This window comes from Zootoca vivipara, chromosome 6 (genome assembly GCF_963506605.1).
Source record: "Zootoca vivipara chromosome 6, rZooViv1.1, whole genome shotgun sequence".
Lineage (NCBI taxonomy): Eukaryota > Metazoa > Chordata > Lepidosauria > Squamata > Lacertidae > Zootoca > Zootoca vivipara.
This window is the reverse complement of record NC_083281.1, coordinates 44,613,331-44,635,116: the sequence shown is the minus strand read 5'-3', so window position 1 is coordinate 44,635,116 and position 21,786 is coordinate 44,613,331. Positions and strand designations below refer to the sequence as shown.

Genomic DNA, 21,786 nt, shown 5'->3' with positions numbered 1-21,786 from the left:
TATATATATATATATATATATATATATATATATATATATATATATAGTTACAGAAGAAAGGGCTGGAGGATAATATTTCTCATATTGTACACCCACATAGCCAAACATTTGGAGGTCTACTGATTTCAGTGGGAGACAAGCTACCCAACAATTGTGTGGGGTGAGTAACCACATCATGGGTTTTTTTAATATAAATTAATCTACTAGGTTGTCTTTGTCCATGGAGTTTTCTTGGCAGGGATACTGGAGTGGCTTGCCAGTTCCTTCTCCAGGTGGATCACGTTTAGTCAAAACTCTCCACTATGACCTGTCCATCTTGGACAGTGTTCTCGAAGCTACGAACATGAGTTTGACCAAACTGCGGGAGGCAGTGCAAGACAGGAGTGCCTGGCGTGCTATGGTCCATGGGGTCACGAAGAGTCGGACATGACTAAACGACTAAACAACAACAACAATCTACTAGGTACATCGGGAGGGTGACTGATTTTCATCAGGACCACAAGGAGAGGCTTCAGCCTGCTTTCTGCAGCTGTGCACAGTAGTATAGTGGCAAATTCTTAAGTGCAAGGTCCCTTCATGATTGTCACAACCGCACCCCCTTCTAAGTTTATGAAACCTACTAATATTACTGTATAATCTTATAATTAAACATACTAATAACTGGGGGTGCATTGCAACAATCAGTGCAGTTCCCCATGTGTTCCCTTTCAGCCAACACATACTATTTTGCTGTGTACATACATGGGTAAATGACCTGGAGTGCGCCAATATCTCCTTTCAGAGTGACTTAAGTTGTGCTTTCCTTGTTGCACACCGTTCTCTTGAAATGAAAGCCTCTTGTGTTTCTAGCGTTAACAGAAGCTTAGCTTTGGAGCATACAGAACTACTACTCCTCGGTGTTTTCCCCACACATCTTCTCCAGTGACCCTAGGAGCCCAACCTCAGCGGCTGACTCTTTGATTTGCTTTAATCTGCACGAAGGGTAAGGAAGCATCTCAGTGGCTTAAAAACTCCCCCTTCATGCTGACGGAGTGGCACTAGGACCCTGGTGCAAAAACAGTAGTGGGTTTTCAACTCCCTGTGCCCCCAAGACCACTATGTCTCTGCCCCTGCAACAACGATCCTTAGGAAAGGAGGAAATATCCCCTTGGCTTAAATATCTCATTTCAAAACCAATGGGATTTCATACGGGGATAAGGGCGATGCTTTGATTTGCTTTCTGATGCAAGTTCACCTAATTTGCACTTCCAAAAAAACTTTACACCATCCAAAGCACAGCTATCATTCAGAATCTGCTTTTCTCCGAATTTTGCAATGCAGCTGTATAACCAAAACATGCATTCAAAAAGTTTAGATAAAGGTGCCTATATTATTGAAAACGCCATACTAAGGTGCATCACCTAGAGAAAACTCCTTGCAAGAATGTTTACATTGGGAATGCTGACAAATGTTAATGAGTATTGACTTTAGATGGCTTGTATCCTTTGGTATTTTGTAACAGATACAGCACAACTTGTTCCACTATGTCAGGATGACTAGATATGGGTCACACAGACCTCAGGTTCCCAACTGGGACTCTGAGTTATCAATCCCTGGATTTGTTTTTCTGCTCAAAGGCCAACCATGCAGTTCCCCTCAGTGACAATAAAAGCTTCTCCCTGTGCAATTCATTAATCTAAATCACTGGAAGTTAGGCCAATAAGTCATTGTTACTGAGCATCTGTTTCCTGAGATAGATTTTTTATTTATTTCCAGGTACTGCAAAATAAGCTCTATTGTATTTTGCAGTGGTACAAGAGGGAACACACAAATCGGGGCCAGCCCAGTGACATTTTGCCACACCAAATGACCCTAAAAGGTGCAGGCCAGGATCCCCAGCCACATCTCAAAGGATGCTGAGAAAAACTTCCTCATGCATGTCACAATCCACTGCACTGTTGAAAGGATCTGCGGTACACATCCTCATTCTGGCATCGCTTTATATAAAGGTAAAGGGACCCCTGACCATTAAGTCCAGTCGGGACTGACTCTGGGGTTGCGGCACTCATCTCGCGTTATTGGCCGAGGGAGCCGGCGTACAGCTTCCGGGTCATGTGGCCAGCATGACAAAGCCGCTTCTGGCAAACCAGAGCAGCACATGGAAATGCCGTTTACCTTCCCGCTGTAGCGGTCCCTATTTATCTACTTGCACTTTGACGTGCTTTCGAACTGCTAGGTTGGCAGGAGCTGGGACCAAGCATCAGGAGCTCACCCCATTGCAGGGATTCGAACCGCCGACCTTCTGATCAGCAAGCCCTAGGCTCTGTGGTTTAACCCACAGCGCCACCTGTGTCCCATCGCTTTATATAACATATCCTAATACCAGCTTCCTTGGGTTTCTTCTTCAGTGAGCCCAGTAATGTCATACAACTATTTCTTTTCCTCTACTCACTCCTATTTAGACTTCACCCTTCTACCATGAGCTCAGGGTAGTTTGCTTGTTTAATGTTGCTTCCCACACTTTTATGCTCCCCACAATCCTGTGATGTAGACTTCACAGAGAGAAGGGGCGGGAAGAGAAACTTTCTAGCCCATAGAAGAAAAATCAAAGTAGCAGCAAGAAATGAAACTTCCTGGACTGGGATCCAGAAGGCTGGTGGGAATGTAAGGAAGGGAAGAGACCCATGTCAGAGGGGGTACAGGAGACCAGTGGATCTGGGAGTAGGAAAATAGACTTACCTTTTTCAACTGTGGTATAAGAGGTGCCCATCTGCCCTTCCAGCCACCCATCATCTCTGTTCCTCAAATCTTTACTGAAAGTAAATTGTTTCCATTATTAGTCCTTCCAGTAATCAATATAGTAGCAAGAAATTACACGTCCTGGGCTAGGATCCAGAAGGAAAGTGCTCATAGAAGCAAGGGGAGAAAGCACCCTTGGGTGGGGATGCAGGAAGTCACTGGGCCTAAAAGTAAGTGAAGAAGCCTCCTGAGTGGGGGTGCAGAAGGCCAGCAGGCCGGAAGCAAGAGAAGCAAGTCCCCTTGAGTGGGGATGAAGAAGGCAAGAGATCACCACCACCTCAGAATGTGGATGCTGCATTCTTATCTGTCCAAGATTTGGAGAGCCATGCCAGCAGGCCCAAAGGATGGCACATAAAGTCCTTACCTTTTATCCAAAGAAGGAAAGTGCCCTCTCTCTTCATGTGGCCTCCATCTGCTTTTCAGCCACCCCAAGCACCATCCATGAAAACTTTTAAAGGTCCTGTTGGTGGGTGATCTAAATGCAAGGCTAGGGCCAGATGACTCCAGTCATCTCCAGGGATCTAGGAAATCAGTTTTATCCAAGAGCCTGAATCTGGCCATGAGCACACGCTCAAGGACCTTGCCCAAAAAGGGGAGGTAAAATGAGGGTGAAACTTTTCACAACCCTTAATTACTTGAAGGCAAGGAGAGCAGCAGCTTTCAGCTCTTTACTCAATCTGCCACCTTGTGGTCAGTCAATCACGAGTCTGAGAAGTCTTCAGAATACTGTAAACGCCTGTGCTTTTGACTCAGACACAGCTACCCTGCCCAAGCTCCTTGCAGCCTGAAGTGTAATGAGCAAATGGCATCACCTCAACCAAGTCCAGCTGCTAGGGTTGCCAAGGCTGGCCAAGTTATATTTATACCTGAGCAGAAAATTCCCACAAGAAATACACCAACAAAATTCAGGACACCCCAAAAATCAGAAGCTGCCTTTTCATTTTGATAGTTTTCTTCAACTGCAGACTCAGGCTGCGTTTTGAAAATGAAATGCTCCATTATAATTATTTGTATGTTTATTTCTCAATTTTGATGCAAAACACTTTTGTTGCAAAGGGTCACCATCTGTTTACTGTGAGCAGGCTAGAAAGCAGCTGGAAACCCACACCCCTGCAGATTCCACCATCCAGGGAACTTCAGCTGCAAATGTACCTACTGCTGCATAGACCGTACCAACTTGGGGAGGGGGCAAAGGAGGAACAGTGGAAGATTTTGCCGCATAGCTACTTGCCTGTAGCCACTACCTTCCCAAGGCAAGTAGCGAATTTCATGGCTGCACCCCACAAAATATCTCCCGCAGTTCGCCACTACTGATTGAGGGTTTGCTTGTATGTACAACATGCACTTTATTTCCTCAGTTGTTTCCCAGAGACTTGTGTTTTCTCTATCCTTATAAGTGAAAGACAGGAGCTTTTGTCACCCTAGCAGCACAGTTCTCAACAGCCTTGCCGGCAGCACTGCCCAGAGAGTAATGCTAGAGTGTGATCCAGCAGGGCTCCTCTTGTCTTATTCATCTTAGGATGAAGTACTGATGACAGCCTTCAGCATCGCAGACCTGGAGTAAAGTTGGAACAGACTGCCAGATAATCGAGCCAGGTTATGAAAAGTACAGGGAAAGGAATAGAAGAGTTCAGATTCTCATCCACTCAATTGTACCATTTATCCTTAATGCCTGACTGGACAGTGTTTCTTGTACAGTTTAGCTGTGCAGTGACCGACAAATGAACGGCTAGACAGCAATATCCAAGTTTAATAAAATTAAGTCATCGCATGTTAAACTTTGTTCAACAGATATTATACAAGAGAAAGTGGTCAGCTGTACAGATGAGGTTGATATGAACTGAAGGCTTACAATCTGCAATAGTGAAAATATAAATTCAGCATCATTTGATTTTCACAATATATACGCAGGACAATGGCCCTGTGTGTTAAGATAATCCAAGAAAAATTATCCCTGAGCTGAAAAGATTCTCAATGCAAATTCATTAAGTTCTAGGAGATGCAAGCCAAGGATTAACAGAAATGGAGGTATCAGGAATGCCTCCTAAAGTATAAGGAGCAAAGGAAAAACATCTCCAGATCCCAAAGGCACAAAATATACTGCTCTTAAGCAATTTACCCTTTAAAAGCACAAGCTTTAAAATGTGATCATGACATTTTCAATACCTAATCATTTCCTTTCCCGGGTCTTCCTCATACTTGCATAGTTGCATGCTTATTTTTAAACACAAACCACTAGAAATTAAGCTAGTAACATAATGCATGTTTTAGGGAACTGTTCTGGAAGACTTTTTTTTAAAAAAACAAACCATTTAATACAATGCACAAAAAACAGAATGCAGAGAAATATTCCACTGCTGAAATTCAACTAAGGACCCAGCAGGAACAGACAAACAGATGGGCCATCGTCTTTCTAAGCCTTGCTTGCAAAAGACTCTAGTTTGCAGATATCTTGAGTTTGTAAGGTGGTGACAAAAACAGCTGACAATATTTTTGATTAGATGCATATCAGAAGCCCTAACAGAAAGCAGCCTGGAAGATTTTATCCAGGGAAAGAATGTTTGGATCTACATGATCACTCCAACTGATAAAACTGGGTGATAGTTCTTGACATGAAACCTGTACATGTCGGCCGGTTGCTCTTGCTATACTGTTTAGTATAAAAGGCTCAACTGAATCTTCAGTAGGAAGCTATTTATGCAAACAGCTCCCTACATTTATTGAGTGCAAGCATAGCTTTTAGTTATTTTTGGCATAAATCTTTCCTGTAAAACTCTTATAATACATATCTAGCAATTCACTGGTTGCGCAAGATACTACACTCAGTGTAATTAAAGCATGAGATACATTCCAACAGGAATCAAGTTACACCAGCAGAAGCAATGTGCTTCTCTCGCTCTTGGTCCATCAACAGCCTTACTTGCATTCAGTACAGAACTGCACACTGCTGTAGGCCTTCACTCAATGTTTCCCATACAGTTCACTGGCACTCTGGACTACCTTTGTACTTTGGTCTTATGGCTGCTGCAATCTCTTGTCTTTCGCTTCTGAAAGCAGACTAATTCCTTTTCGTCCATTGGTACCAGGCCACTTCCAGCTTTCAAACTGGTGTCCAGTCCAGTCCTTGGTCAGCCAAAGGTCTCACAGCAAGAGGACAGCTGCAGTTTACTGGCTATTTGTGTGGCTAAGCAGCCAGCTAGTTGGCCACAGCTGGGGGTCCCTCAGGCAGGAGGGAGGCAAAGAAAGTCTTGAAGAAAAGCCAGGCAGTGCTCATGAACGAAGACGGTGCTGGCTGACTCTCTGGTGTGGTGTCAGGTGCCTCCATTTCACCCCGACCCCCTGCATTTTCCTCCTGCTAAACCAAGGAAAGAGAAAGATATAATAATTCCCTGACAGGATCATCAACTGACCTTCTCCTTTTTTCCTGAGCAGCTTTAGATTCGACACTGGAAAATATTACCAGTTGTAGGTTTACTTTGTCATAAGTCACATGAACTAGATATATTTGGCTAGGCAGACTCTGTGAAGGGAGAGCACTTCATGCAAGGACCTCATTAGAAGCTGGGAGCAACCTGCTCTCCAAGCATGTATTAACATGCAGGATGAGCTGGACTCCATAAACCATTTCTGAGATAGCACACAGTTGCTGCATTAATTCAACACATTACAACTCATTTAATGTTAGAACAGCCACAGCAGTGACATCTAAGGCCTGGGAAATGGACATTTTCTATCATCAGGTCTCCAAAGCCTTCAGTCAACAGGAAGAGCCAGGAGCTGGAGATGGTTTAGCTGCCCGAAAAAAGGAAAGCCCCACCCCAGAAGGACCAAAACATTTGGTGCTGCCCAACACTGGGTCTCACATACTAAGCATAGAGCGCATTATGTGGTACAGTAGAACCAGCACCACCAAATCAGGAAAATGCCTGACAAATGATTCAACATCTTGATTTATCTCAAATTCTACAACATAATTTTAGCATACCGAATGCACACTTTGCATCCTGAATTATTTTGTTGCACAGAACAATTTACAGTACGTAAGTGCCAAGCCACTTAAGATATGCAGACAGAATATACAGAGGTGTTTTAGAAACAGTACTGAGGCAATGCTGAAACCCTAAACAAGCTTAATTATCCAGGAAGCAAGTCCCTCTGAATGAGTAGCATTCATTCTGAGCTGCATAGGTTTGGGCTGGAAAGGTCATCAGACCATTCAAAATTGTGCTTATGTATATCCTGTTAGGAACTTACCTGTAAATTATTGTTTTGGTCTTGGTTAACAGCTGCTTGGAGAGGAATGTTGTTCTCAGCAGGCTGAGCTGGCCTCCGCCTGAAAGGAAACCATCCAACCTGGTGCCTGAGAAGACAAAACCAGTGAGGTATAAGACAGAATGCCAAAGGGAAGTCTGAAAAAACCCTCTGTCAGGAAACCCATTTGGCATGGGAGAGAGCCTCCATTCAATATTCAAGGATAGCTGGCACAGGTGTTTTTAACATTTGGTTGGGAGCTGCCCAGAGTGGCTAGGGAAACCCAGCCAGAAGGGCGGGGTATAAATAATAAATTGTTATATTATTATTATTATATTTGTGGCCACACTAAAATACCAATTTCTTACAAGTACACTTTGGAACTCCCTGCCTATTGATATCAGGCCTATCCAGACATGTGGAAGTTACATGTTTCATTTCTTTTTAGCAACAGCTGATTGCAATCGTCTTTTGAAAATGTTTAATAGGTTTTAATTGTTTTATCAGTAATTTTAGCCTATTAGATTTTTATATTTTTGTAAACTGCTTAAGAGGTTTTCCTTTTTTAAAACAATCAAGCAGCATATAAATTTTGCTAAATAAAAAAGACCAAAGACAGTTATGTCTTTGTCCCTTTAAAGGACTGCCAACATAAGCTGAATGGCTGTCTACCCAAGTTTACTAACAAACTGCAAAAGCTGAGCAGCTTTTACTGTTGCTAATGTATAAAAACTGCATTCAGTATAGTAAAGAGCTGCCTGTGCTACAGTCCCACAGGTGATAAATGCATACAAAGCGGAGGATAGTTAACTAGGACAAGTTCAGACGTCAGTGTTTAGCTTGCAGTTCTTGTATGTGCAACAGTGAAAATGAGCCACAGGTTGCAGAACAAGTTATTTTTACCTGTGGTGCATGTTTCCTCTTAAACCCTCACAAGTGGTATTTTAGATGTAAATGACTGAAGTACTAGCCTCCTTACAACGATTTAAAGGGAGCTGCAGAAATGTGTCTAGCAGTTTGTGGGCCAGCTCAGATACAACAGGAAACCAGAGTTTAGCTTTACAGTACTGTATATACTGTACAGCGGCCTGCTCACATATGCTCCCTGCCAGCCATAATAGGAAAGTTTCACTTCTTGTTGTAAACCACGGTTTTCTGTACCAATGCCTGCCAAGAAATAAGCTGTACCAATGCCTACCAAGAAATAATGTGCACCAAGATTAGTGGTGAAAAGTGAAAGAGATAAGATGAGGCCACAGAAACTTACAGGTACATCAGCAGGGTGCCCACCATCACCATGAGAAGCCTGCTCATACTGGAGTAGAAATACACAATGTTGATGAAGACGTAGAAGAGGGTTGCCGAGTAGAGCCAGTCCAGCCAATCCCGATTGCCACCTTCTTCTTCTTCTTCCATCAAAGCCCCTCCCTGGGCATTCATGCGAAGGTTCTGGTTCACCCCTGGGTTTACCTGAGGGGGAACGTTTTGATTTCCGGCCTGGTTTTCAGCAGGAAAAGGACCAGAAAGAGGAGCTGGGGCCGCAACCGGGGCTGCAACTGGGATCTCCTGTGTACTTCGTGTAGAGGATACGTCACCAGAAACAGCACTGGCAGCCATGCTAGATGCAAAATAAAAGTCATGAGCTCAGTTAGAAAGCTGGTGAGAGCTTGCTCAACTTTGGTGTGCATGAAACAAATTGGCAGCCTCAAAATAGCAAGCCAACAACTGGTGAACTTTCAAGGGTGTATTTGATTCAGTGAATCACCAAGGATCACCGTAGCTTATTTGTGCCAAGGGTTTGATATATGAATACATACAGGCGAGAGCCCTAGCTTTTCAGCCACATCACACCAGTATGCAAATTTGTCAAAATGCTTGGGATTTAGCTCCTTGTAAAAATAGATCACAACAAAGACAGCAACTTACTATTGCATGTAGTATTGTCTTGCATAAAACTGATGGAACCAGAACTGCAGCATGCGGTATGTTGTATAGGATGAATAGCCTTGAAAGGAGTGCTGCGCTGGTGCAGATCTGATGCAGAGGAGCAGAAAATATGCTTAATCAGGACAGGCATACTATTTTTTCTCCCTTGCCCTCACTGAAAAGTATGTGGGGAAGGATTTTGTAATGCTGTACCCTCCAGGCCAAGGATCTGTTATCAGCATTTAATCATCAGGCTGTTGAAGTGGAAAAGAGACTGGACTGGCAGAGTTTCTGTATCTCTGCTCTGGTAAAAGACAAACTATTTGTGGCTCCTCTCTCTAAGCTCTTTCCATTCCAGCTGTTGGTTACATAGTCCCTACAACAAGGAATTCATCCCTGGGTGTCCTTCCTCCCCCTCCCTTCTTCCCTGATCCTTGTGTGCCAGGCCTTTTAGATTGTAACATTTTAAATAAAATGCATCACCAAAGAATCAGAAGGAAGAATTAAACTGTGCTGCAGCCAAAGTTTCATTGGGGAAAACATGCTGACATGTTGCTGAACCACAACTCACATCATCCTCAAGAAGAATGACCAATGATAAGGGATGCATGAACTGTAGTCCAACTTCTGGAGGGCCCCAAGTTGACTATCCCTATACTAGGGGTTCAGGAGTCTTTGGTTTGGCTTGCTAGCCAGCTGCTAGTTATGCTCACCATCGACTCTCTCTCTCCTCCCCAAGGCCTCTCACATGCCAAGCAGCCTTGCAAGGAGAAGGCAGGCATTTATTTATTTGCGTTGGAGAAAGTAAAAACCAAAGCCAATTCTCTCATTTCCACTGTTGTTCTTTGCTTTCCCCAAAGTGGAGTTAGGGTGCACTGCTAGGCATCCATTCCAGCAGCAGGCCAGGGGCACCAGCTGCTGCCAAGAGGGTACACAGATGCCATCTCAAGGGTACACAGATTCAGGAGCAAGTTGTCTGAACAAGCAGGTAACGAGCAGAACCAACAGGCAGAACCGAGGCATTCACACCACACTTACCTATTGCCATCATTCTCTGTTGCAAGGGGCTGGCTGCTGAGGATGTCCGTCTGACTCAAAGCATGAACTGAAGGAAGCAAAGGCGGGTCTTGGCTAAAGGCTGCTGGCTGATTCTTGGCTTCAACAACCTGAGGAAAACATTGATCAGCTGAAACTTAAGAATGTATGTGCATGGGAGCTTCTCCCTCCCTTTTAAGGGGATTTTCAGACAAATTGCGAGGAAGGGAAGGTATAACTTGTTCCCTCCATGGTTTCAACCCTGCTCCTTCCTCCCCCAAACACCACCACACAACCGCTCTTGGCTTGCCTTCACCTCATTTCTCCCTCCCCACACCACCTTCTGTGACAAGACTTCAGTAATTTACCTCACAATTTTTCAATAACAACTCTGTTTCTGGAAAAGTTCTGCTTTAATCTCTTTTGCTCCCACCAAAGCACCTTATGAGGGCACTCTGCTACCTAAAGTTATTAAGCGCTACGCATAAGATGCTCCTGTTTATTTTGGTAAATGTGCTGGTTTCTGGGCCAGTTCTACTAGACTGACAACAGAATAGCAGAATACAGCTGGGGAGAAGTTCCCCTGGCATCCAAATGAAATCCCCTCGTCAGTTACGTTCCCAGAGGGCCCCAAACACAAAGTAGTAAATTTCAGGTGTGCAGACACAAATGTCCATAGCAAGCATGGTAACAACTATTTAAGTAGAATCAACTGAGGGTTACAATATACCACACATGCGTGCAGAGCTTCTGTTTGCACCCCAGCAACAGCTTTTCTTCAACATTATGACAAATATAACCATCACACAGCTAAAAGTGAAATCAGCAAGTTGAAATCATCACCCTTCTCTGTCCTTCCTATAGAGTTTATATCCAGAGCTAACCCATATCCCACTGGTTCCCTCCATTCCACCAGGTAAGGGAGAAAACCATTACAGCTTATTTCTGAACGCCACAAGTTTCAGAGATGGCTACTAATTTAGATGGTTTTCAAACTGAAACTCCAAAGTCTTTGAGGATGGGTGTGTCAATAGCATGGCAGCTAAAAACAAAGCTGCACCAAAGGCACCAAACCTCTGGGAGTGGTCACCTCTCTTGTGGCCTAATAGTGTCTCTAACAGATGCAAATGGGGGACCTGATATGGTTTACAGAGCAATGCAATATTCATGCTCTTACAAGGCTGTAGTAACAGCTCCAAGGGGAACTATAACTAAATTGTGGATAAAGGTAAGGTAGAAATCTGAACAACTTATCAGTTTATAAATACCTTCACGTCAGTTTCTTGCAGTTTCGAGTTGCACACCAGGTGGAGAGCATGCACCATATCCTGCTGAAATATAAACCAAAATAAGGTTTCAAACAAGAGTTCAGTTTATTGCATTTACTTGCTGATCCACTCAAGTTAACAAAAGCAATGCTAGTAGCATGCAGCATCCAAGTACCTTGGCAAGCACTTCTCGCAGGTAAAGATGGTCCTGTAACAATTTCCCAGAATAAATCAGTCTCTGAACGTCTTCAGGCTTTAAGAGGAAGAGAACACAATGGTCAGGACCCATTCTGTTGAATTATGCAGAACAGCCATGTTCAGATTCTTGGAAACTTAACATGTGCAATATTTGTTTGTTTGTTTGTTTATCTTCCATCTTAACAAAGTACCTTTGCAAACAAAGCAGAAACAAAAACACACAATTGTCTGTTTTGGAGTATTCTCATAGCCAACTTATTTGTAATACAAAGTTACTGCACGAGCAAGTTATGCATTTCAGCATTTCTGAGATCCTCAATTATACTTATGCTTGGAAACTACTTTGGCTTTGCTTGCTGGACTTCTAGGAGGCAGAACAGATGCATGTTGTCAGGTCAGAGAATGCCTTTTTGCGACACATATTCCCGAAAAAGGAAGATGTAGATTCAGATGTACCCACGTCTAAGAACTCCACACCTGTTTCATCAACCTGGTGACTGAGTGATAGTGAAAAAACCACTTCTGCATTCCCACGGAGGTGGTGTTGTGGGCTGGCCCCGAGCGAACTCCCGCGATGGGGCTGAGAGCTGCTCAGGCCCCTCGCGAGGTGGGAGTTCCCGCCTCCGTCAGACCCAGGCCGCCCAATAGGGTGGGCCGGGAGGCAGGGCTTTGTGTTTTTAAACCGGCCGGAGGCGGGAACTCAGCCTTTCCTGCCCCGGCTCCCAACCCGATCGGATCGTGACTGAGTGATAGTGAAAAATAAGACTGCACTTACATTATGGGGCACAAAGTACAAGCCTCTTATATGAGCTCAGATACTGATGTTGATAGACAAGGCGCCCACCATCAGCAAGGCTTTAATTCCTTTTTTAGCCCTAGCTTAGTGTTGCTGCTGTTGCTAAGAACTGGTTCCAGAGTCCAGACAATAACATCAGTTTCTGTTTATATCAAGCAGTTGTAGAGATTTCATCAACAAAACTTTGAATCCTTATTTTGTGTTTTGGACAAGTGCAACTTGTAGAATCAGACAAGAATGTCCACTTTGACCAATGTTCTACCTCCAGTTAACTATGAGAAACCTTGGCTAGGTTGACAGAAGCCAGGATCAATCTCTATCTCCAGTTAGGAACCTTATTATAACTCTTTTCTCTAATTGCAAATAGGGTTTTTGTAGGACTATTTCAATCTCAGAATTACCGGTAACCTCCTATTTTGCTCTTAAGTGAAGGTACTTATATTTAGAAATTAACTGCCACAATTCTTTGAAATTCCAGTTCTTGTTAAGAAGTCATTTGACACCGCAGCATTACTAGAAATTTCAAACTGGCCTGACTGAAGTGTTATGAGAGACAAATTTACGCTGGAGGGTCGAGTATGAATTCCACAGTTGGAACCCCCACCCCTGCAACCATGCTAGCAGAGGGAATAGATGTGAAGACAAATCCTTTCTCATTGTTAGAAAAAAACGAGGTAAGTTTTACTTATCTATAAGATGCAGTGGGTAGCATCTTCTGGGGGGTGGGTACTCCGAATGCACAGAAACCTTTAATTTAATTTTGAGGTACACTAGCATGTCCCGGCACCTAATCTGGGAATTAGCATATTTAAATTTTTATTTTAACATACCGTATTTTAACTGCTGTGCCAAAATATATCAGTCATGTTCAGTGTTAGAAACTGAGATATGAAAGCTAGGAGCTAAATGGCACCTTAAACCTAGGTTATGGGCGCAACAACAGAATGTCTAGGCATACTTTTTTATATAAAAATACAAAGCTGAAAATGAATGAACTGCAGCTAAAGTCTTATGTTCATTTTTCACATGGTCTAGTCCTGATCTGAAGACTGCAAAAAACAAAGCTATGCTTCCCCTGCCTGCCCTCCTAACATTCTTAAGAGGGTCTCTTCTCTAGTCTTCAGAGAGTAGCTGGAAGTGGGGAGACAGAAAAAGGTCCTCCTTTCCTTCCACTGTAGTTTTAATCTGAAATCTTAGGCGCAGTACTGCGCCCAGAGCTCAGAAACTGCGTATGCTAATGAAATTCTTGTCGCAAAATGCACCTAGCACAATGGGAGGATCGAACGCTGGTCATGTCATTCTTGTAAACTGAATGAAGAATAAAATAAACTAGACTTACTAGCTGGATCCATCTTTTCTTGTTGCTAACAAACTAAAACATTGTGAAGTAGTGTCAGTATCAGACCAAAAGGGAAAAGTTAGTTTCATAACATTTACGTGGCTGTCCCAATCTGTTTTGAATTCAAACACAACATTTGCTACTAGTTGTACTAGAGAAAAGCAGCACTAATAACCCTTTTGTGGTTTTTCAAATCATCCTTACCAAAATAGCAGACTGGTGTACCAGCTGGGTCATTTGCATTGGAAAGAAAGTGACAAAGTACTGCTGCTTCTTACTTTGAAAAATAAATAACCCCATATGTTCATAAGGGGATTTTTGCTGCTTTAAGACAGAGGATCTCTGATAATTTATTGTAAGCCACAAAATGATGAAGTCATTTGCCTTGGCCATGAATTCGGCAAAAAATTAAGTGTTTCAGCATTTGACATCCAAATGCAATAAATCAAGAGCGACAAGTGAGTAAGACCTAAGCCCTATTGCATCATCTGTTTGGCAGAAGAGTGAAAAAACCCTGTTCAAAGAAGCTTAAGCTCCCAGAACAGAATGACCAGCTGCCAAGAGGTGCCCAGACTGTTTGGTTATGTAACACTGCTTGCTGATGTGGAGGGAGCCTTTTGCTCTGGGCATGGGTAATGAAAAAAAAAATCACATTTGGCAAAAGCAATACATCACCCCAGTACAAAGGCCAAGATGATCACAATGATGACTTTAATCAAAATAACCACATTGCACTTGCAGGCGTTCTATGTCCCAAAGTCTATTAAAACACAACTGGCAGCTTCCAAGTCCTTGGTGAGAAATGTTAAGATTCTGACTGCTGTTATATAAAGGCCTGTTTAGAGAGTAAGAACAGGCCAAGATGCCTGGAGAGAATTGAACAGGAAGAAGGCTGCAGAAACCAAAGATACCACCCTAAGCAAAATAAAACAATTATCAGAGGAGTGGGAAAGTGGATGAGGGGAAAAAAATAAGGCGAGAGGTAGAACTGGGGGAAGAACAGCCAATGCAGTGAACAAACACTAGACCATGGAGACAAATCTCTCATTGGTCATGAAGGTCACAGAGGCACCTTGAGCCATTCTCCACCCCACAACCAAACCTACCTGCAGGTAGAAAGAGCAGATATCACCATGTACTCAGATCACTGGAGAAAAGCCAAGGTACATAATGGATACATAAGAAAGCAAGTAGAAAACAGAAAAAGGCCTTTGAGCATAAGAGAGATAAAGGCTTCAAAAATCAGTGACTGGGGGAAGAGTTGAAAGAAAGGAACCTTGGTGAATATGGTGGCAGGTACCATGCAAACCCTTTGAGGCTTTCTCCCACAATCAAGTGTTGTATAAATTTCATGAAATAACAATGAGTAATACATGAGCAAGCTTAATATTTTCATAGTGTTAAGAGTACTGCTACATCAGATTGAAGGCCCTTCGAGTCCACTCTCTTCTGACAGTAACCAACCAGATGCCTATGGGAAATCTTTAAGTGGAATAAAAGCACTCCAGAAATCTCCCCAGCAACTAATATTCCATGGCAGAGGGCAGATCTTAGACAACAACCTGGTTTATCACCAGCCACTCAACAGCAACATAGAACCTCCAGGTGCAGAGGCAGTATGCCACTGAATACCAGTCACAGGAGAGCAACTGAAGGAAAAAACGTCTGCCTTCATGCCCTCCATGAAACAACTGGTTGGCCACTGTAGGAGGCAGAAAGCTGGGCTAGAAGGGCCACTGTAGGAGGCAGAAAGCTGGGCTAGAAGGGCCACAGATCTGATCCAGGAAGGCTGTCATTTAAGGCCATGTTTGGTTTCAGAGTTCTAAATTTTCAAAAAGGAGGGTTGTGGGGAGGGATAAAAAATTAATCTCCTGCTCTGCTTAATACAGTGTAGTGACTAGAGTGGGGCCTGGGAGATCCGGGTTCAAATCGCCACTTGGCCATGAAGCTCTTACTGTGTGTGACCTTGGGGGCCAGTCACTCACTCTCAGCTCAACCTACCTCACAGAGTTGTTATGTGGATTAAATGAGGAGAGGGAGACTCATACGTGCCACCTTGAGATCTTTGGAGAAGATGGTGGGCATAAATGCAAACAAACAAACAAACATGCAGCCCTCTAAATATTGTTGGACTACAGCTCCCAACAGCCACAGCCAGCGCTCCCTGGAGGCGTTAGGAGTTGTAGCCCCAAAATCTGGAAGGCCCTTTCATTGGGGAAGGCTGGCTTAATGGTATTATTTACGTCCATCCATGCCTTCAGCCTATGGCCCCCGCCCAGTTACTATCAACATCCCTTAAACATTACTCTCGCCCCTTTAAACGTCCACATTTCCCAATTTCAACCCCCAAGTCGCCAGCAATAGCCGAGCACAAAGGCAGAAAACCCCCAGCCCGCCCCACCCTGGAAGCTTCCGAATTAGGCTGCGTCTGAATTTGGAGGCTTCATAGGAGGAGAGTTTTCTCAAACAGAGCCTCCCCACTCAGGAGCAGTGTAGCCCGTAACAGATTTTTTTATTAAAAAAACTAAGGAAGGAAGAGGTGGGGAAGTGCCGTATGAAGAGGACGAGGAGGAGGAGGAGAGCGAGTCTTCGCAGGCTCACCGGGGCGTCCGGGTGGCGGCGGCGGAGCTCAGCCTTGAGGCGACGGACGCTCCACGAGCGCTGGGCGGTCAGTCGGAGGTCGGGGTGCCGCTGCGCGGGGCTCTTGACCACGAGCGAGACCTCCTCCCCTTCGGCCTCGCCTCCCGGAATCCGGCCGGGCCCTACCGGGGCTTCCGCCATCGAGTCTCCGCTTTTAATTCTCGCAGAGCTACTGCTCTCTCCCACAACTCCAACAGCTACGCTTCACTTCCTCATCCGTGGCCCCCTCCTTATATAGCCTCGCTCTCCTCGCGGCGCCGCTGTGGCCTCAACGGATTGGCCGCCGGCTCGAAACGTGGGCCTATCAGAAGCCGCCTGTCTGTCCGGAGGAGATGGAGGGGTAGGAAAAAGAGCAATGCCTATCTGGGCGTGGCCAAAGGGGGAGGCGTGGCCAAAAGGGAGAAGGAAACAAACTCGACCGGGTCCTTGCAGTTTCGTATATTTACATGCCACGTGATGCCATGTTTTGCCGTGGGATCGTAAGAAGCTGCTTTCTACTGAGTCAGAGCCTTAGGTCCGTCTAGTACTGTCTACACTGACCGGCAGCGGCTCTCCAGGGTTTCAGTCAGGGTGTCTCTCCCAGGCTTGCCTGGAGATGCTGCCATTGGGGATTGAACAAGCGATCTTCTGCATGCTCTACCTCTGAGCTATGGGCTTCTACCTAAAAATAAGTTTCTAGTCCTCATGATTCTAAAAGGAGGGGGGGCTGATTTTTAAATAAGCATAGCAGGAGTTGGCTTTCACCATTGGTCCATCAAGGTCAGTAGTGACTACACTGGCTAGTAATGGTCTCCAGGGTTTCAGACAGGGCACATTTTCAACCTTACCTGCAGATGCTGGGGATCGAACCAGAGACCTTCTGCATGCAAAGCAGGTGCTCTGATGCTGTGCTGCAGCCCTTCCCAAGAACATAGTAAGCTGCCTTATACTATTGGTCCATCCCAAGGGGTTGGGATCGAAGGGCGCAAGGCTGTTGCCTCCTCACACTGCCCTCCCCAGCCTCTCAAAGTGGCACAGGGCTGGCTCAAGGTGGATGGCATGAGTGGTGTGCCCCCCAAAAAAAATCCTCCTGGGATGATTGTCCTGGCAGCCCCCCCCCCAAAAAAATGCTACACCCCTGGGGGAGAAGGCTCTTGTGTGCAAATCCTGCTTGCTGGTTTCCCACAGAAATCTGCTCAGTCACTGTGAGAGCAGGATATTGGACTGGATGGTCCATTGGCTTGATCCAGTGGGGTCCTCTTATATTCTTATGCGTTGGAGCATATGAGCAAATAGGTTTCGAGAAGAGGGGAGAATGATTTCCTGGTTCAAAATGGTGTGAGCAAGAGGCATTAAGTGCTAGGGCGTGGAAAGTCCAATGGTGTAATGGGGAGCCGTCATGCTGGCCATAGCTTATGTTTTGCATGCAGAAGGTCCCAGGTTCAATCCCCAGCATCTCCAGGTAGGTCTCTTTCTGAAACCCTGGAAACCATGTCTGGAACCTTTCCATGTGAAGACTGCTGAGCTGGATAGATTTAAGACAGGTGCAGCAGAAGGCAGTTCCCCACGGCCTCAGCACTGCTGCTTTCACTTGCCAGCGATGGCTGCACTTGTAGGGACAGTGCTTGAACAGTGAGCATCCCCTGTATGCTGTTCCACATTGAGAGCACCCAGTGGACATTCAGGTGTGTCATACCTGTTAGATAGGTGCAGTTGGGGGAAAGCTGACACCTGCTTATCTACATGCTGAATGCAGCCCATTGCCAGCAATCCCCAAAGCAAGTGTCTGGAAGAACTGTGGGAGCAGCTGTTTGTTTCACACTGTTCAATAATGGATATGCTCGCCTACCCTACACCACAGGTTAAAGTTTAACCGTCAAATGGCTGATGCAATCCTGAAACTATTTTCAAAGATGTAGGAACACACATAAATAGTACATGATCACACACACACACACACACACACACAAAATGGTGACAAGGGATGGAGGTGTACAGTGCAGTGTTCAGTGTTTGTGAATTATTTTTTTAAGGAATATAGCATGCCGCCCTCTCCCCACCCTAAAGGAAATCATAGTAACTGACAAATAAAAACCTGAATCTTGGTCAACAAACTGATGATTGTGACCAAGCATTATAACATTTGTTTTCTGAACAAGAAACATTTGAAGTTTTCGGTTGCCCTAATGAAACTCGCAGGGTAGCCAGCATATTCAAGGGGAAGGATCAACTCCACTATGTGAAAAACTTACAAAATTTGGAGCTTTTTAGTTTACATAAATGACAAGTTGATGGCATGATAGAAGTTTATGAAATTACACATGGCATGGAGAAAGTGGGTAGAGAATAAAATATTCTCCTCATAACATTAGAACTGGTGGAAATCCAATGAAGCAGAATGTTGGAGGGTTCAGGACAGACAAAAGAAAGTCTTCTTCCCATGGTGCATAATCTAAACTATGGAATTTGCTCCCACAGGAGGCAGTGATGTATTTTAATATTTTGTAAGTGGCTTTGAGATGTTTTGTAAAAAGCAAACAAATACTGTATAACAACAACTGATAATAATAAAGGGAGATGGAATGGAGTGTCTTGGAAAAGGGCATGACAGGATGTCTCCACACAACATTTTGTTGTAAATCCCAGGTCACATCCACACCATACATTTAAACTGCACGGCTCCCCGCCCCCCCAGGAAAAAAATATCTTGGGAGCTATAGCTCACAGAGCTACAATTCCCAGCACCTTTAAGAACCTATAGCTATAGGATTTTTTTGTGTGTCGGGAGAACCATGTGGTTCAGCTGTATGGTATGGATGTGATTAACTGGTTGGGATTTTGCAAGTGGACAGAGCAGACAGACAGGCACAGGTGGGCAGAATAAGCCAGAGAGAGTTGCCACTGTCAACACATGTGAAATGATGCAAGAGTACATTGGAATATTGATCATTTCCCCTCAGTTATCTGCTACTGGAAAATAGGGAGAAAAGCTACTGCTTGGTTGGGTCTAAGCCAGGATGTGATTACATAAAAAGAGACAGCTGTTTTTCTTCCTTGAACCATGGCAATTCTTTCCCCCAGTGCTGTTTGGTCCTTGTGTTTTCTCTGGCAGGCCCCACATGTTGCCCTGAGGCTGTACATCAGTTTGTTGCCAAAATGTCACGCTGATCTCCTTGTGGGATTGTAGGTGTTTGAGTCTAGGCCAAGGGGAATCTCTGCTTGCAGAAAGGCCTGCCCTTCTCACACCTAGAAGAGTCACAGGGGCTCTGTGGAGCTCTCATTAGATATAAGATGGACTGGTGGGCTGTGGGGTGTGAATAATCTTTTCCTCTGAAGAAGTGTGCATGCACACGAAAGCTCATACCAATGATAAACTTAGTTGGTCTCTAAGGTGCTGCTGGAATGAATTTTTTTATTTTGTTTCTTCTTCACAAAGACTTCCAAGTCACCTTACAAATTGGTGTCCAGGATCTTATCGTCCTGAGTCCCATCCCAGATCTCTGTGCCCTTGAGATGCTTACTCTATTTATTACACACACAGTAATAATAATAATAAATTTCCTGGAGACTTTGCCCCATCAGGGCAGAGCTTTAGACAACAGTCCATGGCCCCGCCCCACTCAGCAGAATGAGCAAGAAGGTCCCCAAATGCAGCCCAGAAGCTAAACTGCAGCACTGGATAGCTACTACTACTACTACTACTACTAATAATAATAATAATAATAATAATAATAATAATTTTATCATTTATACCCCACCCATCTGGCTAGGTTTCCCCAGCCACTCTGAGCAGTTCCCAACAGAGGACTAAAAACAAAATAAAACTTCAAACATTAAATACTTCCCTAAACAGGGGTGCCTTCAGATGTATTCTAACAGTCAGATAGTTGTTTATTTCCTTGACATCTGATGGGAGGGCGTTCCACAGGGCGGGTGTCACTACCGATAAGGCCCTCTGCCTGGTTCCCTGTAACCTCACTTCTTGCAGTGAGGGAACTGCCAGAAGGCCCTTGGCACTAGACCTCAGTGTCCAGGCAGAACGATGGGGTGGGGACGCTCCTTCAGATATACTGGGCCAAGGACATTTAGGGCTTTAAAAGTCAGTACCAGTACTTTGAATTGTGCTTGGAAACATCCTGGGAGCCAATGTAGGTCTTTTAGGACCGGTGTATTATGGCCTTGGCAGCCACTCCCAGTCACCAGTCTGGCTGCAGCATTTTGGATTAGCTGGACGTAACTACCATTTGCATTTCCCACAATGCTCTAGGATGATACCATGTGGAGGGTTATTGTGTGGAAGTAAAGTGGCAACAAGACCCAGCCCCCTGGCATTGCTCATACCACCCACTGTTGGCACAAGGTGGTGGTAGGGAACCTTAAGCATAGGCACTGGATACGTCCCTCCAGGCCTCTCTGTCTGGACCTGAGAATATTCCTTACTTGCCTTGCTTTGCATCCCAATTGTTTTTGCTGGGGCAGAAAGTGTCCTTGAACTCTGGTCATGCCTCTTGCTCCTTTTAAGGGGGATTGAGGAGTGTGTGGGTGTAGAAAATAGCTCACCGTACAAAAGGCTAAATTTTACATTCATTGCTTCTTGCCCCACCCATGGCTGCCCTGTGGAAGGTAGCTCAGAAGGGAATGTGTCCCTTACGCTGAAGCAAGGTCCTCCCACCCAATCAGGTTTAAGCCAACCAGGGGCCCCTGATGGAGCAGGGAACTCCCACCAGAGGGCCTTGTGCCTAGAGCCCCTCTCCATGGAGAGTGCCCAATGGGACAGTCAGGAGATGGACCTACTTGATGCAGGTTGGTTGTCCTGACGACAATGAAGATTTTTGAGGGATGGGGGGGGGACAACCCATTATGCAACATTTTGAGGGAAGACTCTTCCCTCCTGGTCATTGGGTGGTCACTGGGTGCATTGGCAAAAAAGAGGACGCAGGTTTGCGTAAACAGTGCATGTGCTATTTTATAGGTATAGATGCAAATTTGGAAAGAATTGCTACAGTTTGAATAGAAATACAATCCATTTCACCATAGTGGGGAAGGTGTCAACCTCTACGCCTGCTCAACCTGCCATCTGGGTTCCAATTAATGATGGACTACTGTGAGCCCTGCCCCCCATCATAATTCTATTAGTCTTTAACTTTAGGTTTGCCATATGTCAGGAAAATTCTTGACACGTCCTGGTTTTTAGGTGTAAAAGTGGCGTCAGGGAAAATGTCAGGGAAAACCTGGATGTATGTCAATGCAATGGAAAAAGCAGCAGGAACAGCTCATGAAGCTTAAAATCACTATTCCCCCCCCCAAAAAAAAACCCCAGCTTTGAGCATGTCAGGAATTTTACTTTTTGAAATATGGTGACCCTATTTAACTCAGACTGGGCAACCATTCAACTAGAGCAGGTGCTGGGAAGTTTTGGCCCTACAGATGTTGCTGAGCTACAACTCCCATCATCAGCCCCAGCAAAAATGGCCAGGGGGTGATAGTAGTTGTGGTTCAGCAACATCTGGCGGCCAGGAAATGCCACCACACCTGAAGTAAAGGATGCCTTCAACTCAAGGACTCTCCTCCGTACA

At 44.7% G+C, this 21,786-nt stretch overlaps 1 protein-coding gene across 2 annotated transcripts; it reads right to left on the bottom strand.

The window, feature by feature from the left end:
* Nucleotides 1-2,214: 2,214 nt before the first annotated feature.
* Nucleotides 2,215-16,424, bottom strand: HERPUD1 (homocysteine inducible ER protein with ubiquitin like domain 1). 2 transcript variants are annotated; one of them, XM_035120087.2, is made up of 8 exons: nucleotides 16,193-16,424; nucleotides 11,434-11,511; nucleotides 11,259-11,321; nucleotides 9,994-10,121; nucleotides 8,956-9,063; nucleotides 8,297-8,647; nucleotides 7,033-7,138; nucleotides 2,215-6,130 (listed from the first exon to the last, which is right to left on the bottom strand). In XM_035120087.2, the coding sequence occupies exons 1-8, from the start codon at nucleotides 16,370-16,372 to the stop codon at nucleotides 5,975-5,977; spliced, it is 1,170 nt and encodes a 389-aa protein (XP_034975978.1). In that variant the 5' UTR covers nucleotides 16,373-16,424; the 3' UTR covers nucleotides 2,215-5,974. The 2 variants fall into 2 exon arrangements, with proteins under 2 accessions (XP_034975978.1, XP_034975977.1); XM_035120086.2 differs by having other exon boundaries at nucleotides 2,222-6,133.
* Nucleotides 16,425-21,786: the final 5,362 nt, after the last annotated feature.